General features: G+C 42.2%; 2 protein-coding genes across 3 annotated transcripts in view; one reads left to right on the forward strand and one right to left on the reverse strand.

Moving 5' to 3' along the window:
- Positions 1 to 227: 227 nt before the first annotated feature.
- DNMBP (dynamin binding protein) overlaps positions 228 to 18,859 on the reverse strand; it is a gene marked incomplete at both ends in the record, with an annotated part of 79,549 nt that continues 60,917 nt past the window's right edge. For both annotated transcript variants that reach the window (XM_079712689.1, XM_079712690.1), the window contains 11 exons: positions 228 to 413; positions 1,930 to 2,471; positions 4,534 to 4,732; positions 5,997 to 6,176; positions 6,539 to 6,871; positions 11,582 to 11,710; positions 14,294 to 14,398; positions 15,313 to 15,443; positions 17,025 to 17,224; positions 17,591 to 17,608; positions 18,219 to 18,366. In XM_079712689.1, the coding sequence (XP_079568815.1) occupies positions 228 to 413; positions 1,930 to 2,471; positions 4,534 to 4,732; positions 5,997 to 6,176; positions 6,539 to 6,871; positions 11,582 to 11,710; positions 14,294 to 14,398; positions 15,313 to 15,443; positions 17,025 to 17,224; positions 17,591 to 17,608; positions 18,219 to 18,366 (2,171 nt within the window). The remainder of the gene's footprint in view (positions 414 to 1,929; positions 2,472 to 4,533; positions 4,733 to 5,996; positions 6,177 to 6,538; positions 6,872 to 11,581; positions 11,711 to 14,293; positions 14,399 to 15,312; positions 15,444 to 17,024; positions 17,225 to 17,590; positions 17,609 to 18,218; positions 18,367 to 18,859) is intronic.
- On the forward strand, positions 8,185 to 8,661 carry LOC307053006 (ORM1-like protein 1; the record flags this gene model as incomplete). The annotated part of the gene is given in 2 exon segments (XM_079704240.1): positions 8,185 to 8,553; positions 8,557 to 8,661. Coding segments are annotated over 2 exon segments (459 nt in total). The 5' UTR covers positions 8,185 to 8,199.

Consider the following 18,859-nt stretch of genomic DNA (forward strand, 5'->3'; position numbering starts at 1 on the left):
TCACTTGCAAGCCCCAGGGTCCATTTCAAATTCTAGAAATTCTAGCAAGCATCAAGGTTTGACAACCCAATCAAAGAGAGCAAGACTTATCTTGTGCCCCACTGTGCCATGGTTAAGCCATGCAGGCAGGGCCAGTGTCTCAAGAGCAGGCGCCCCTTCAGTGGACACCAGAACCCTTCAGCAGAAGGAAGCAAAGGCAGCAAGGTTGAACGGGAGGCAGAACAGGTTCAGGTGTACTCAGTTTTGCAGATATAATTGGATGGAACATAGCCCTTCTTCCCATTAACTTCAGCTAACCACCATTCTGTATTTCCTGTAACATCTTTAAACTCCAGGATCTTGAGTCTCTGATTGGCTGACACACTCAGCTCATTTGGGTTCCGTGCCTTGAAGGTATAGACAGCAAAATAGACCTGTGTGAGGAAGAGAAAGTGAGTTAGGAAATGGGAAACAGCTTGGAGCAAAGCTGCCCAACAGAAGCTCCTGTGGTGATGGGGACCATCTGTATCTGCACCATGCAATATGGCAGCCCTTAGCCACATGGTCATTGAGCACTTGAAATATGCCTAATGAAATGAAAGAACTTAATTTTAAACTTTGTTTAATTTTACCTAACTTAATTTTTTTTTTTGGCGGTACGCGGGCCTCTCACCGCTGTGGCCTCTCCTGTTGCGGAGCACAGACTCCGGACACGCAGGTTCAGCGGCCATGGCTCACGGGCCCAGCCGCTCCGCAGCATGTGGGATCTTCCTGGACCGGGGCATGAACCCGTGTCCCCTGCATTGGCAGGCGGACTCTCAACCACTGCGCCACCAGGGAAGCCCCCTAACTTAAATTTAAATAGCTACATACAGCTTGTGGCTACCCTAATGAACAGGGCAGATTTAAAGAAAACCAAAATTCACATATTTTTACTCTTTCAGAGTTGCCTTAAAGAGTGAAAGAAGCTGCAGTCAGCATGGAAGATGGATGAGATGTGAGGATGCCCTTCCATACCCCTAACATAAATTCTGAACTTAAAAAACTTAAAAAAAAAAGAAGAAAAACACAACTAACCTCAAAGTAAGAAAGGATGCTCTCCAGGTGCCCATAACAAAGCTATCATGCAAAGCAAGGGTGGTATTCAGTGATCAGAAAGAGAAGTCAGGAGGCCCACGGGGGCACAGGGATGAATACACACCCGAAGACTGGGGTTTAGGACCTACTCAGAAACTGGAGCTTATGAGGCTAGAAGTGAGCTCCTTGCACAAAGTCAGAATCTAAGAAAGGGCCATTTCCTCCCTTATCATGTCTAGAAAAACTGCCTGCTGGTGGGTCCAGAGCTGGGATGTGCATCCTGGGCTGTGGTTTGTAACAGAACCACAGAGAGCTCACAGATGAAGGTAAGACACACACAGAGACTCACTGCTGCAAGTGAGCAAAGGCAAGAGGCAGGTGGCCAGGGATTCCTCAGCTGTGGATGTGAAAGTGGCTTTAAAATATGTAGGTTTAAAATGTTTAAGATACAAAGACAAGAGCAGGCCATTATGAAAAGAACAGGAAAAACTGAAACAGAGCCAGACTTTTATTTCTGAATTCTAGAAATAAACATATAGTTATTTGAATAAAAAACTAAGTAGACGAGTTAAACAGCAGACTTTATACAATGGAAAAATCAGCACACTGGAAGAGTGGGAAAAGCTTCATGGTAAAACCTTGTAAATGCCCCAAGACACAACAGCCTGTGAAGTCAGCCAGGGAAGGGCCCAGAGGGGTGGAGCTGCCCACTCTTACAGCAGTGAGTTCCCACGAATGCTTTAAGTATTGGTCTGCGAGCCCATCTCCAGGTCACCCCCAGGCCCTGGGTAGGCCTCTGACTCGCCCACTCCTGGGAGGGCATCACCTGCATCTGCTCAGGCGCAGTAACCACAGTACCCGGGCCGCACTCACCTGGTTGCCTTCCGCCTCGCTGTTTTCCAGCTGTCCGTTTCTGTCATCCAGAGACACGGCTGTCCTTGCACATCCTTTTACGAGGTCTCTACCCTGCCCGTTTCGCCCTGGCACAGGGTAACCAGGCATTTCTGGATGCCTGGGGTTTCGGGAGCTCCTCAGAGAGGGAGCAGGCTGCTGAAGGTCTCTGGCAGCGTCTACCGAGTCCCAGGGCTCGTGCTGGGAGGGGGAGTCTGGGTTCGAGGGGCATCTGGAAGGGCTGCTCTCTGAGTTCAAGGATGCGCTGAGAGTTCCTTGGTCAAATTCCGTCAGTGAAGATGTGTCTGGAGGCTGTTTCTGGGAAGGCCCTGAGCTAAAGGACACGGCCACACTGCTGGGGTTGAAGGTCAAGGTGCCGCCGCTGTTCTGCCGCCGGGGGAACCTGGGGGAGGAGCTGCCGTGCTCCGACTCGGTGGAGGAGTGGCTGCCCACGGAGGCGTCGGAGTGGCTGCGGCGTGCATTGTAGGGCTTCAGGAAGGAGCTGTACACAAAGCCTTTGGTGACTGCGGGCAGGAAAAACAAACACGATGAGCTTTTCATGGGAGGAGGAGGGTGGAGGAAATCAGGAGAGAAGAAACTATGGTTTAAGGTCAATAGTGAGACAAAATAAGATTCCTAGAGACCAACAGAACAGACACCATCCCAGGGCACAATGTGGGTGGTAGAGACAAGATGCTGTGGCCTCCTGCCAGTTCACACCTATTACAACCACACAACAGGTGAGTGACAAGGGGCTTTGCTGAGAATTAAGAGACAGTAACATAAACAACCACAGACCACATGTCTGAGTGAGCACGAGCAGATGAAGAGAACAGAAGGGCCAGACCATGGGAACAAAGGCTAAGGGGAAGACTTAACTAAGGATGTGTTCAATTGTCCATCGAGTGTGGTAAAAAGGGATTTTAAAAACCATCCTCAGCATGACAGAGCCCCTCGGATATGCCTCCCTGCCCTCTCCAACCACACACTTGAATCTCTGTCCCTGGTTTAGGAATGACGTGGGAATACTGTGAGAACTAGCTGCTTATATTAGTTAGAATACACATCTAACACATGTTCATATCAATAAATTGCCTAAGATGAGGACAGAGAGGGCCCTCAGCTAAAACTATTAAGCATAGATTAGGGATTGAGATCCCTAATCCACAGGAAAAATTGTTATATTTATTAGGAAAGAATTATCTGTTAAGGCAGGGACCCAGAGTATGTAACCTCGACTCGAGCAAGGGCCATCTCTGTCTTGATCTTCAGAGTGTTTCCTGGACCTAAAAAAAAGGCCGGCCTGCATTTTTTCTATCTGCTGGGCAATGGGGAGGAGTCCCCTGAGCAGATGCCAAGGGGTGGAGGGTCTAAGAGCTGATGCTGTGAGCTTCTGGCTACCACTTTACTCACCAGGATTTAGTAGATAAGGAAGAACCCCAAGGATGGGGGGCGGTGGTGGGGGGCTCAAACAGCCTGGATCTTCACTAGGAGTTCATTTGTCTATCAGTGGCTCTCACCTGTCATCACCCTGGGGGCCCCATCCTTCATCCTTCCTTTCCCACTTCAATCTTTATTATTTTGGGTAAGCAGAACAGGGGGCTGGGGGAGGAGAAAAAGATCCACACAACACTTTTAAAGAAACTGAGAAATGTTAAAATTTTCAGTTCTTGTGGTATGAACATAGATGTTTATTATAGAGGCCCACAATCCTTTTCTAAAAACTCGGGGCCGGATGTGTTTTGGAGTTCGGATTTTGGGATTTAGGAAAGGTAATCAACTACACTATAGATTTCATGATATACCCAGCAGGGTCTGGGTCAACACCCCATAGTCAAACCCATTCATGTTTCTGTAGCAAAATGTATGTGACTAGTCACACCAAAAGGGAAAAGTAATGATCATAAACAGCCTCACATCATTTGTTCAGGTTTTGTCACCAAATGAGTTCAGATCAGGGGAGGTTTTGGCAAATTAGTTCTGAAAAGAAACACTCTGATATTTCAAAGCTTTTCAGATTTTGGAATTGTGGAGAAAGGATTATGGATAGGCATTATTCTTTGTACGTTGAAAAAAAATTCTGTATGCCTTCCCCACCCCCACTCCCACCAGAAAAAAAAGCTGTAAGCTGTTTTTAAAGTCATTCCCTAAATAGTCATGAAGTAAAATTGTTTGTTGGTTGGGGGAGGACTCAAAAAGCAAACCCCTTCTTACAGGTTTTAAATTTATACGCTCACAAAATACACCTACAGAACTTGTGGTTCACTCAGGTTAGGATCGAGAGGGCAAAAGACCCTTCAGGCAGGATTCACTGCCTGTAAAGTTAAAGCAAGGCAAGATCTTGCAAGGTAAGTAATGGAGTCTCCTCTGGAATTTTTAAAAAACAAAAACAAAATCAAAGACTGGTTTTGTTTCAGTAATGACTTGAGCATTACACTCTCTAGAGATGGAGCGAACTTCTAAGGTTGCATTTCCCTTTAATCGAACACTCTCATATTTTTCTCTGGCTGACCCAGGATTCAGGCACAGTCCAAATCGCTCTTTCCTCATTTAGAGTTACAGTAATCTGTTGCCTACTGTTCTTACCTCCATTGTCAATCAGCCAGCGGTTCTGGCTGCCCATGGGGTCCTTTTTCTTAATCACGCCCACTAGGTCACCTTCCAGAAGTGAGACGTCCAGGTCCTGGGCAGCATTGAAGTTCCGTTCTGCTTGGAAGAGCTTTTCAGGGGGATACCTTGCCAAGAGGGAGACCCGGAGTTCTTCCGACTGAAGCATGTAACTTGGCTGAAAGGCAATATAAGAAATACAATAATCAAAACCCCTTCCTGGCCATTATCCCAGCAGCCGTATTTAATCCCATATGCTGTCAGTCAGTCAGAAATGGAGGCAATGACAGCCAGCTCCCTACTCCCATCAGATGCCTTTGTGCCTGAGTCAGTCCATGTGGCTAGGTAAAAATCGTCATCTCTTAGGTCACGTTTTGGTGCCTTTGTAGTAAGAAAATTTAACACACCCTTAGTTTTGTATCTGTTATCCTGTGACAAAAATATGTGATTAAAGTGCCACCTAAAGAATCAAAATATCTAAGTAATATGAGTAGGTCTTCTTATATTTTACTGTATGAATCTAAACTACTGAGACTTTCCTTATCTAGACTTCATATCTATAAAAACAATATTCACAAAAATAAGAAAAAGTAAATGTGATTAAAAAATCTGATTCCCTCTTTTAGATCATATAAATTAATGTCTATGGGATTACATGGGGCAAAAATATTGTAAGCACAGATAAATCAGCAGTCCTTTAGATTTTTACCCCATGTAATCTGGTATATTACTTTTCAGAGTATGCAAGAATCAAGTTCAAAAAGAAAATAACTCCAGGTTAAAAAGTGGTCAGCCATTAACTGTTTGGCAGTATATCAGATAAGCACCTTTTCCAATACATGATCAAAAATAGGGAGCCTGGCAGAATTAACATGCCCTTAAACCAGTTCCTTTGACTGATCAAAGTACTAATATTAATCCTTTACTAACTCCTTTCATTGTATAGGATAGGATCCAAGAATGCTTTTCAGAGGGCATTTTGAAGTCTGTACCAGGAGGCACACTAGTGGTGCCTAGTGATAGCGAGTGAAGGAATGAATGAGTGAGAGCATGAGAGATTTGAACTCAATAACCTTTATTCTCCAATTATTATAAAATATTTAAACTCCTATTAAATTGCTCATCTGTAGAGACAGAGCTGAGTCCATCAATATTAATAATAATAATGATGATGATGATAGCTTACTTGAATAACACTAACTAATAATAGTGCCAGGCAACGTCCAAGTGTTTTACATATTTTAACTCATTTGAATCTCAAAACAACTGTATGATGTAGGTATAACTATTATCTGTGTTTTAGACATGAGGAAACCAATGAAGCACTTGCTCAAGGACACAGAGTGAGTCACTGTCAGAACTGGGATCTGAACCCAGGCGGTCTCACTCAGGAGTTCACACCTTAACCACCAGGCCATATGAGCCTCTCCAGTTCCACTCACCAGGCCCAGGAGTGGCTTTCGGGTGGACTGGCGGTCCATAGTTTTCCTCTCAAATGACCTCTTGGTGGCAGGAAGAGACTCTGGGAAGAAGGTGAAAACCTGGAGTTGCTGCAGGACCCTGCTGTGCTCCTCATGGAAGACGGCAATCAGGTTCCCTTCCCTGCCGGTGACTTTGAGTAACTGGAGTCCATGCACAGGGAGAGCAGAGACAGAGGAAAGAAGAGAACACACGTGAACGATCCCAGGACTGGCACAGTCTCCTTAAAACTCCTCAAGTGTACGCCACCAACACCGCAGCCCAGTGTCCGCAGCCCGAGCTGGCTGGCTCCTCCGGGATCTCTCAGGGTGGAAAGAGAGCCATTTAAAGGCCACGGGTTCCCCGGCTCCATCAAGGGATCAAGAATTCTGATTCCCGACAGGCCTGACCTAGTGACATACTTAATCTACCTAGTTTAATAATGTCTCTGACAACCTGGCTGTGTATTCCCAGAAAAACTCCAGAAGTTGGGAGTCTACCTCTCCATGGGGAGGTCAGGCCTCACCGAGAGCAACGGCTTCAGCTGCTCCAGCGCCTGGCGCACGAAGTCACAGTGGGCCTCGGCGTAGCCATGCACACAGTTGCTGAAGAGGCCCTGCGCATACTGATGGAACTTGGGCAGCTCGTCCAGCAGCTGGGCGTTCAGGGCCTCGTAGTTGTTCCGGGCCGACTGCAGCTCCTCCAAGGTCTTCTTGTCCTTCAGCTTCTCTGCCCGTTCTGTACAGTTATAGAAGTCCAGAAGCTTGTCAAAGCGTTTCTGCACCAGCTTGTGGGGCCCCGTGAACATGTTCAGTAACTGATTCAGGGGAGAGATGACCAGCCGCTCTGTCCTCTCCTTCTGTGGGGACGAGAAAGGCACGGTGTTCAGTGTCCCGAATTTGTTATTCTCAAAACTCTCTTCAGGTGGATTTTGTTATGTCCTGTACCACCTGCTTTGCTCCTAGTGCACGAGCTAAACCCATGCAGATCCGACAGTGTTCTGCTTATCCGACACCAGATGTACGTACATATTCCACAAAGCTTCTCAGCTTATAACTCTTCACCCAACAATTTGCTCACGCCAAAGAGTGTGCAAAATAGCTGTACAGTTGATAACAAATGCTAAACTACATACATGAACATGATGTTTGCATTACAACCCATTTGTGACCATCTGTCTGGTATCACTTATGTGTATGTGTCTATATATAACTTGAATTTAACTTAATACTTAGTTGTTAAAAATAGAATTACCATATGCCCCAACAATCCCACTCCTGGGCATATACCCAAACAAAACCATAATTCAAAAAGATACATGCACCTCTATGTTCACAGCAGCACTATTCACCACAGCCAAGACATGGAAACAACCTAAATGTCTGTTTACAGATGAACTGATAAAGAAGATGTGGTACATATATACAATGGAATACTACTCAGCCATAAAAAGAAATGAAATAATGCCATCTGTAACAACATGGATGCAACCAGAGATTATCATACTAAGCCAGAAAGACAAAGCAAGTAACACATGATACCACTTATACGTGGAATCTAAAATATGACACAGGACTTCCCTGGTGGTGTAGTCGTTAACAATCTGCCTGCCAATGCAGGGGACACGGGTTCGAGCTCTGGTCTGGGAAGATCCCACATGCCGCGAAGCAACTAAGCCTGCATGCCACAACTACTGAAGCCCATGCACCTAGAGTCTGTGCTCCAAAACAAGAGAAGCCACCCAATGAGAAGCCCATGCACTGCAACAAAGGGTAGCCCCCACTCACTGCAACTACAGAAAGTACGCGTGCAGCAACAAAGACCCAATGCAGCCAAAAATAAATAAATAGATAGATAGATAGATAAATAAATAAATAAAATATGACACAAATGAACCTATCTATGAAACAGAAACAGAATCAGGGACATAGAGAATACACTGGTGGCTGCCAAGGGGGAAGGAGGTGGGAGAGGGTTGGATTGGGAGTTGGGGATTAGCAGATGCAAACTGGTATATAGAGAATGGACAAACAATAAGGTCCCGCTGTGTAGCACAGGGAACTATATTCAATATCCTGCAATAAACCATAATGGAGGAGATGCCGCCGTCAGCCCTGCAGCTGCCGCGGAGCTGATACTGCTCCGAGCCAGCCAGCCAGCCGCCGGGAGTGGGGCGGTAGTGCAAACATGAATGTTGGAGCTGCCCACAGTGAGGTGAATCCAAATACCCGTGTAATGAACAGCCAGGGTATGTGGCTGACAGAGGCATTGGGAGTTGGCTTGCTTCATATTGTTTTACTCAGTATTCCCTTCTTCAGTGTTCCTGTTGCTTGGACCTTAACAAATGTTATACATAATCTGGGCATGTATGTATTTCTGCATGCGGTAAAAGGAACACCATTTGAAACTCCTGACCAGGGTAAAGCGAGGCTCCTAACTCATTGGGAACAACGGGACTATGGAGTACAGTTTACATCTTCAAGGAAGTTTTTCACAATTTCTCCAATAATTCTATATTTTCTGGCAAGTTTCTATACGAAGTAGGATCCAACTCACTTCATCATAAACACAGCTTCTCTCCTGAGTGTGCTAATTCCCAAAATGCCACAGCTACATGGTGTTCGGATCTTTGGAATTAATAAGTATTGAAATGTGTTCTGAAATGAACAGAAATTTTTACAGCTACTGAGTTTTCTGTAAGGAAGGAGTGGTTAGTAAACTGCACTGTTTCTGTGATAATGTGACATGAGAGGTAGCTACACTGGAGAGCCAATTGCTGGTTCTTCATATGCTGTTTTGAAGTGCAGATTCTTACGAGAAGATGCCTCTGTTTAATGCATCTGGTATCCTTCTGAAGAGGGGCTTTAGAGGCAGGCTGGGCAGGCCCAGCTTATAAGTTAAATGGCTATAAAGTAAGGGTGTAGTAGATAAATCCAAGGAAATAAGAGATTTATAAGAAACTAAGTCCAGCTTAGCTTATAATGAATGGGCATTATGTTAGGAGAAGAAAATGTTTAATCATTCAGTCATGGTCAATTTAAGCAGAGTTACATGTAAACCAGAATCATTTCTTTACAAGTTTATTATAGATTGTTTTTATTACCATGCATATTCCTCTTGTGTTATATAAGAGGATATATACCCTCTTGTTTTATACAAACCAATTCCTACCTTATGAATGTACTTTTTGTTTTGCAGGCTCAACATTGTGTTGATAGATGAGTTCATTTTTACATTTATTAAGTTACTCAGTTCATGAAGGTCCACCTTCGTGACTAATTGATGATAGAAGATAGTTAGGCATCTTAGAAGCAGCCTCTGAGTCGGCCTTCTAATTTTGGAACAAAGTGGGTTTTGCTGCCTTTCCAGATACAAGGCTGCTAAACCAATTAAGAAAATAATTTATTTCTTGTAATTAAAGTATATGGTAACTTAAAGTTCTGCTTATTTGGTTGAGCAATCTGATTGTTGAAGTCTGCCATTCTTTAGCAATGGAAATTTAAAATGGACAACTACATAGCCAACCTGTGATCTGGCAGAAACTGCTTCTCTAGCAATACTATCCGAGTAAATAATGGAGTCTTTTTTTAGCAGGTCTGCAGTAAAAGATATCTTTTCTTAGTCCTCCTGCTCTCAATCTCCATACTTTGCCCATTAATATTTTGCCTGTCGATACACGAGTCTTAGTATAGATAACTCAGAATGGTAACTATTTCCAAAGCAGCAACCATACTGAATCCTTGTGACTTAAAAGAAGCTTTCTATAGTTGCTGACATTAATTGCAAGAAATAACTATATTCTACTTTGAGAAGTAAACATGTCAAAAGAAGTTCTGATATGTGACGAAACTGAAAAACCTAGAATATTTGTAAGCAAAATTGAGTGAAAAGAATTATAATGCTATTCACAATAGCCTGGAGATGGAAACAACCTAAGTGTCCATCATTGGATGAATGGATAAAGAAGATGTGGCACATATAGACAATGGAATATTACTCAGCCATAAAAAGAAACGAAAATGAGCTATTTGTAATGAGGTGGATAGACCTAGAGTCTGTCATACAGAGTGAAGTAACTCAGAAAGAGAAAGACAAATACCGTATGCTAACACATATATATGGAATTTAAGGAAAAAAATGTCATGAAGAACCTAGGGGTAAAACAGGAATAAAGACACAGACCTACTTGAGAATGGACTTGAGGATATGGGGAGGGGGAAGGGTAAGCTGTGACAAAGCGAGAGAGAGGCATGGACATATATACAGTACCAAACGTAAGGTAGATAGATAGTGGGAAGCAGCCGCATAGCACAGGGAGATCAGCTCAGTGCTTTGTGACCGCCTGGAGGGGTGGGATAGGGAGGGTGGGAGGGAGGGAGACGCAAGAGGGAAGGGATGTGGGAACAGATGTATATGTATGACTGATTCACTTTGTTATAAAGCAGAAACTAAAAAAAAAAAAAAAAAAAAAGAATTATAATGCCAACTTAAAAATCAATTTGTTTCAAATTGACTTTTGGAGGTAATGATCATTGTTTTGTATTTCAAAAGTACTGAGTTTAGAAATCAGTTGTATGATAATGCCTTTGTACGTTTGTCTTTTCTTATGTATTTTTAAATAACCAGTAATCTATACTTTAATAAATTTTTCTTTGGTGTAAAAAAAAAAACCATAATGGAAAAGAATATAAAAAAGAATGCATATATATGTGTAACTGAGTCACTCTGCTGTACAGAAGTAATTAACATAACATTGTAATTTAACTATACATCAATAAGGAATAAGTTAAAAAAAGATTTAGTTGTTACATAAATCTGGGGTAGAGAAACTTTCACACACCCATCATACCTCTTCTACTCATAACTACATAGTAATAATCTGTTTTCACTTTTCAAAAGTTTTTGTCTAATTCTTTCTAGAGGGATAGACACAAAGGGCACAATATTGACACAAAAGAACATAAGTAGGTGCTTAGTAAATTACTTTTAGTAAGATGCTACTGTTAGAATAACTGTACGTTCCCCCAAGTTCCCCCAATGTTTTCTAAAGATGCTTCAAGCATCCAGAGGTCTCCAAGAAACTATCAAAGCCCACCCATTTCTACTCAGGAGATACATATAGAATATATATTTAGAATTTCCCAAGCAATTTGGCATTTAGTATTCTTTACAAAATATTTTGTGCCATTTCAAAAATCTATTTGTTAATCTCTTAACTATGCATAAATATTCCGTTTTAAGTTATTAGTTCTTTAGTTGTTTTCTTTTGATCAGTGATCAGTAGTGATACCAGATTAAATTTCCTGGTTTTCCTTTATCCCCTGAAACTGGGCTGATCACAAGCTATAAGAAAATCTATTTGCATACATGCAGGTCCTATCTGTCCTTTCAGCTGACTGGAAGTCAGGTTCTGAATATAAAATTCTGATATGAACTTAGCTAAAGGACACTAGGATTCCTGGTCCATGGAAGCATGTCTCTATGGAATTAACTTTTCCATGAGCTGGATGTTAGAGAGAACCCTGGGAAGAGGCCCAGCCTGAAAAAAGTGGGCTGAAGAGTCACTTACAAAATTTGTGAAGAGCTGGTCACTGATGTAGCGATGCACCTTCTCGAACTGTTCCAAGTCTCTGTGTCCCTTCTCCATGCACACATCCCACATGCTCACGGCAGCCACCACCTTCACACATGCTGATTCCTGCAGCCAGTTACAAACACAGGTAAGACCAGACAGAACTTCTAGCCTCCATCATTCATCCTAGATAGCAGTTAGCAGTCAGACCAAACTGACCTGCCCGTCCAAGGGCTGTCACCCATTGCTAGGGAGACAAGCCTTTTTAAGAGTTGGGTGCTCAGGTGTATACTTGCTACACATTTAGATAACATGGGGAGAAAATAGCCAATAGGGAGATATCAAAATTAGAGGAATTGTAGGGTAAAGTCCTAAGGCAAGGGAACCATACTTAGTCAAATCTCTCACTTTAAACCAATGTGTTCCTGGAAAGTCTTATAAGCCCTCATTTTTACTTGATCACATTTTCAAAACATGAAGGGAGAGAGTTTGCTATTTAAAAGAAGTGTCGGAAGCACTTCAAATCAGTGGGTATTACTCAATAAATGATAATGAAAGATAACTAGATAAAAACCAAAAAGTTGGATTCCTACCTCAAACCTTATATACTAATGTAAATTCCAGCTAGATTGATGACTTTAATATAAAAAAATAAAATGATAAAAGTACTGGAACATAGGACATCTTTTTAAAATTATCTTGGAATGGGAAAGACCTTTTAAAGTATGACACAGAACTAAGAAACCATAAAAGTTTAGTTAGACTACACAAAAATAAAACTCTTCTACACAGAGAAAACCTTTTAAGCAAATTCAAAAGTCAACAAACTAGGGTAGGGGGTATTTGTGAGCCAGCATCTCAGAAGAAGGGCTCTTTTCTCCAACATATACAAAGGTACGACCAGTCAATAAGAAAAAGAACAATAAATCAATAAATAAGTGCCCCCAAATATAGACAAATCACAGAAAAAGAAATATAATGATTTAAACATACGAAAATATCCTCAACTTCATTCATAATATAAGAAATGTAAATTCAAACTATATTAAAATAGCGATTTTTACCTTTCTTGCTGGCAAAGATAAGACATTTTGATTTTGATAACACTGTATGTTAGCAAGGGATGGGGAAACTGTTTCATACATTGCTGGTGGGGAGTTTTCACTGGTATGATATCTATGAAATTTGCATTGCTGTATGATTTGGCTCAGAAAATCTAGTACTCTGGCCTTCAGATATACTCACATAGATCAGAAAAATGATCTACGCGCAAGGGTATTTCTCGTGCCAATGTTTCTAATTTTTTGCAACAACTTAAACATCCATCGATGGGGACTAGTTAAATTTATTATGGCATGTCCATGACAATTAAATACTATGTAGTTGTAAAAAAGAACAAGGCAGCTCTGTGTGTGCAAATATGGAACGATTTCCAAAATGCAAAACCCAAGATGCTCAACAGTGCATGTGTCTTTCTCTCTCTCTCTCTTTCCCTCACACACGTATCTCTGACAGAAGAATCTGACAGATGTGTCTGCCTCTATAGATGACTAGGAGACAGGAGAGGGGGAGGAGTTATTTTTACTTTATACTTATCCCTTTGGTAGTTTTTGAATTTTGTACCATTTTACTTAGTTAAAAAATTATAATAATAATTACAATAATGATCTTTTAAAAGCAAAGGATCTCTTTTAAAGGAAATTATTTGTTTCATGGGATGAGATTTTCCTGTGTGAGGGACAGGGATATATGGTGTACTTATATAAACACTATTCTATTAAATCAACAGAGAAATTACAGGTATTAAGAGAAAGGATTCTAGTCCTGGCTCTGATTTCATGAAGGAAGCACTACCTGAGGGAAGGAAGACCAGGGCCCGCCTGATCTCCCAAGTTCTTCCAACTCTCTAGACCTATTCGTGGCTCTAACAACCTTAGAGGCCTATGTACAGTTGTAAATAAATATTATTATTAGGAAGCACACCCCACAGGAACCATTCTCTTACTATTTGATCTTCAAAATGATTTTGACAAAATGAACTGTTACAAGTGCTTCTTCTATAACTGGGTACAGGAGACAGGGTGATGAAGATCGAAAGAGAGGGAGGAAAGAGCTAGGTCCCTTTACTATGAATACAACAGTGCTGATCTTCTGACGTTGTTTAACTTTTAAATAACCTGTAAGAGGGCCTTCCCTGGTGGCACAGTGGTTAAGACTCCACGCTCCCAATGCAGGGGGCCCAGGTTTGATCCCTGGTCAGGGAACTAGATCCCACACTCATGCCGCAACTAAGAGTTCACGTGCCACAACTAAGGAGCCCACGTGTCGCAACTAAGGAGCTGACGAGCCAAAACTTGCTCACCTGCCGCAACCAAATAAATAAATAAATAAATAAATAAAACAGTAACAGGAGGATATTCGTTCAGTATTTACATCCGTAAGAATCCCAATAAAAAGTTTGTCATGGCATACTGGTCATTTGAGTCCAGGTTATTCCACATTCATTAAGCAATATGCTGGATGAACAGGAGAGCGGATGGAATTACACCGTATGTGATTCCTTTTTTTTTTTTTTCTTTTGGGATCTTAGTTCCCTGACCAGGGATTGAACCCAGGCCCATGGCAGTGAAAGCGCCGAGTCCTAACCACTGGACCACCAGGGAATTCCCCACTGTATGTGATTCTAATGAGAGTGATGTCTTTACTCACCCGGATATGCTGGAGGTAGAGAGACAGGTCTCGGATAAAAGATTTGATCAATCTTTCTTGCATTCGGAAGTTTTTCTCTGTTTCTTCAAATACTTCATCTTTAATCTGTTCAAAATAAAAAAGTGCTGTTAGCAAATCGGGACTCTCCCTCAATAGATGTTATTGGCAAAAGCATCTTTCTTAAAAGCATCTTTTGTTTAAATTTTAAGCCTTTGATGTTTCCCTGAATCATACTGAATTGGATTTGACAGAGCTCCTAAGTACACACAGGCCCTCCCGGCTCTAACTGACCCCCTCTGTTCCTGATGGAAACCCTTTGCTGGTCAGGCTGTTTGCTTCACCAGTATTGTTGCCTTGCCTCGTCTGCCCCCCTCCCTCCCTATGCCAAACCTGCCCCTCTCCTTTAAGACTCAGATTAAATCTCTTGCCAACATGAAGCACACTCACGGAGCTCCAGTTTTCTTAAGTACCATAGCGTGTAGAGAACAAACTACAAAGCTTAGCAACTGATTCTTTATCTGGTATTTTCCACTGACTGTATCATATACACATCATTCAGTGCATGAAGTCTGGAGACTGGATCTACTCTGTTGATAACTGTTTTACAAATCACCCAAACCTTAGACTTTACATTTCCTCATGTGTGACATACGGTGTTGAACAAGGTTATCTCTTAAATCCCTTCTAGCTTAACATGTCTACAATTTTAATTTTGTCTCCCCAAATAGATTATAAGCTCCTTATGGGTGTCTAAAACCATGATAACTATTACACGGTGACCGATCTGGCCTCCTGATTTGCCTTTATACACACTGTAAGCAGCTCACCAAGGCTCGGATGGAGGGTTGGGTGGATGGATTTAAATAAACAGTAGCTGCAGGGTCCTGTATCCACCAGCTAGCAAACACCAGGGGAGGTACTAAGAGGGGAATCTTGCCAATTCACACCATGCAGGCTGCCCCGTGGAGCCCTGAAAAGCAGCCAAAGACAGGCTGAACCTTCAAGCGCAGGAACCTCACCTGTGGGGCAAAGCCAGTGAGGTGCTTCAGGTGACTGCTAACCCGGTTGGATTTCTTGATGATGGAGTGGATGTTCAGTTTGGAAATTTTCTCCATGAGGCTATCTTCGTCACCCTTTCGGTACTTGAGGACTGGGGAGTGAGTCAAATTGGTGAGTAAAGAAAGCCCTCTTCTGAGCATGGACAGACTACAAATGAGACTAACAACCCAAACTAGAGCTAGTGCTTGTTTTTAATGAGCTTATAACTGAGTTCACAAAACATTAATCCAAATCACCATTTATGGACAAATCAGATACCTGGAGAAGAGCAGAGGCTGTGCACAGACTGGAGAAGGTTAGAGACAAGGAAAGAAGGTCGCAGAGGTGTAAGGAACAGAGCCTAAGATTTGGAGTCAAGGAAACCTCTGAGTTCAGTGCCTGAGTCTGTCATTTCGCTAAGGTGTGGCCTTAGGGAATTCCCTGGTGGTACAGTGGTTAGGACTCTGCACTTGCACTGCCAGGGCCTGGGTTCAATCCCTGGTCAGGGAACTAAGGTCCTGCAAACCATGTGGTACGGCCACAAAAAAAAAAAAAAAGGTGTGGCCTTAAATAAGCCACTTAACTTCTCTGAGCCCCATTTTCCTTTCCAATAAGATGTAGAAAGTAACAGTACCTGACTTATAAGACCACCTTAAATGGTCTCATATACAAATGAGATATTTATATACAATCGTCTCATATAGTGAAATGCTATGCAGGAGTTTTTGATTAATCTACGTGTCATGCATCAGGCACAGTCTGCATAAAAGCCTGGAAATAAGAGTAAAGGGTAGCAAGGGAAGGCTGGGTGGTAGCAAAAAGGCACACTTTACTGTTGTAGGAGATGAAGATGACACTACATGAGGAGATATGAACCAAGACAAAGGGCCAGATGGCCAGAGAGCTTTAACATCCACAGTCAACATTAAACACGGGTGTCGTGGCTGAAGCAGAAGGGGAAAATGATTTTAGATAAATATGGAGAATAGTGGAGAGACAGGCAAAGAGGTTATATTATAGATTCTTTGAGGATATGAATAATAAATCAGCTTAGCACAGTCACCATGCTATACTCATTGAGTGTTCAAAATCAAAGCCTCGACAAGAGATTTGATGAGACAAAAGAAATGGTTCAGTTTGTTCTATATTATAAAGAAAGAGAGGGTGTTTGGCAACTGACTGCACAGTTCTGTGGGGGAGGGGAGGGGTACAGACCAGAGGCAGGACTGATGGGACCAGGGAGGTGGGCAAACCCGGGTCTTCTGAAAGAACACAAAAAGGTTCTAGCTTAAGTGGAAACACTAAAATATCCAACCAGACGTGCGGAGCAAACACATATAAGCATGGACTGAAAAGGACTGCCTTCAATGAGTTGAGAAGGCAATCACTCATGCTTGAAGGAACTCTCCTGATCAGCCATTCTCTAACAGGTCTTTATATCTCTTAGGAAAGACTCATTGCTATAAGCTTTAACACAGGTGCCTTATTTCCAACATGCATGGTTGTGCTTTTATTATTATCACTGCTTTTTTTCTTTCATTATCTCATTTTCCCCAAATTCTATTACCATTTCTTCATCACAGCCCTATTACCTACCATCTGCTTGTCCACCTCTGGTGAAGTAATTAATTCTTTTGAGAAGGAGAACATTCTCAAGGGTATACCTCCTTTTCAGCAAGTATGCTTTTCTTACCCAGGTCCTTTCGACGTTTATATTCATTAATGTTAACGTTGATTTCCTTGACTGCAAGGACTGCATTGGTTAAAGGCACTTTATCTGGGTGGGATTCAGGGGTGGAATTCAGCAACTCCATCAGCAGCAGTGGGTAGCGCATTACTCTCTGCACTGGTTTGATGAGGAAGGAGCCCAGGTTAATATAATTTGTGCATCCCCTTCAAGAGAAGGAAAAACAGAGACTTCAGTCAACTGTCAGTAACACAGGGCCTACAGGTAGTATCTGTTATTCCTAATATAGCTCCGTTCTTTCACCCTACTTCCCAACTTCATTCATTCACATTTACTGGGCACCTAATAAACACCAGGCAGTGTTCTAGGTGCTGTGGATTTAGTAGTGACCCAAAAAAGTCCCTGCCCTGGTGGAAAGAGGCAGACAATAATCAAACAAACATTATATGAAGTGTCATTTGGTGGTAAGTGCTATGGAGGAAAATACAGCAAGGCAGGTCTACTTCTAGGTTTCTGTCTATAAAGGAAGAAAATAATGAAACGAGCTTCTGCATCAAGTGGCAAGAACTTACCATTCATTGTACAGGCTCCTACAGGGCAGTGAGCATGAAAAGAAGAAACAGCGGATTAAAGAAAATACTGATGCTGATTTTCACATTCCTCTCAGAACATATTAGTCCAACTAATGCCTATTAGCTGGGCAGACAAAAACCACATGGGATAGAAGGGGAACTGTGAATGTCTATGGTGGCATATCTAGTCTATTAAAAAAAAGTCAATAAGCCCTTAACTTCACTTTGACCTACTTAGACATATATTATATCCTTATAGCCTGCCTCCCTAAGACAGGAGACTCTCACCTGATGGTCAAGAATAACTGACTTTATCTTCTTACCTTTTCTCTCATTTGGACCAAACTATCTTCCTGGCAGCTTCTTACCTGAAAATACTAACTTAATACTTTGTGTGTATAGATAAAAGTGATTTTAATGGATAAAACTACAGGAAGCTACTTAAGATTTCCATGATATAGAATGGGAAAAGGCAAGTTACATAACAGGACCTATGATAATGTATCACTTATGTTTAAAATATGATAGATCCATAGATGTCATAAGAAGTCTAGACATAGACATGGGAGTGACTTCCAAAAGGCAGAACTAAAGAGCTATGATGGAATGAAGTGCTCAAAACTCCTACTTAAGATCTGCCAAGGAGTCCTGAAGATGCTTCTGGATCTTCTCATCCTTCTCATATATTTCCAGCAATGAGATGGCCTCATCATGATTCTGGCAATAAACCTTGTATGTTCCTTCAAGCTCATCTCGGTGATCAAGAAACACCGGTCCTTTGGAATATACACAAACATACAGTGTTTTTTAGTAACTTTCTTCTCAGCATTCTAAATGGAAGGTATATAACCAAACTTTAATACCAGATAATCCTATCACAAGAAATGAGAATAAGACTATCATTCAAATTAATATGATATTTCCATGTAACAGCTTAAAATTCTACTTTTTTTTTTGTGGTACACGGGCCTCTCACTGTTGTGGCCTCTCCCGTTGCGGAGCACAGGCTCTGGACGCGCAGGCTCAGCGGCCATGGCTCACGGGCCCAGCCGCTCCGCGGCATGCGGGATCTTCCCGGACCGGGGCACGAACCCGCGTCCCCTGCATCGGCAGGCGGACTCTCAACCACTGTGCCACCAGGGAAGCCCAAAATTCTACTTATTTAAAGCAAAATTTAAGAGCACTCTCTCATCCGTGTACTTATTTTTCAGAACGCATACACATGCACACGTGCGTGCACACACACACAGCTGGTCCCTGAAACAGAGT

The sequence above is a fragment of the Hyperoodon ampullatus genome, assembly GCF_949752795.1.
Source record: "Hyperoodon ampullatus genome assembly, chromosome: 1".
Lineage (NCBI taxonomy): Eukaryota > Metazoa > Chordata > Mammalia > Artiodactyla > Ziphiidae > Hyperoodon > Hyperoodon ampullatus.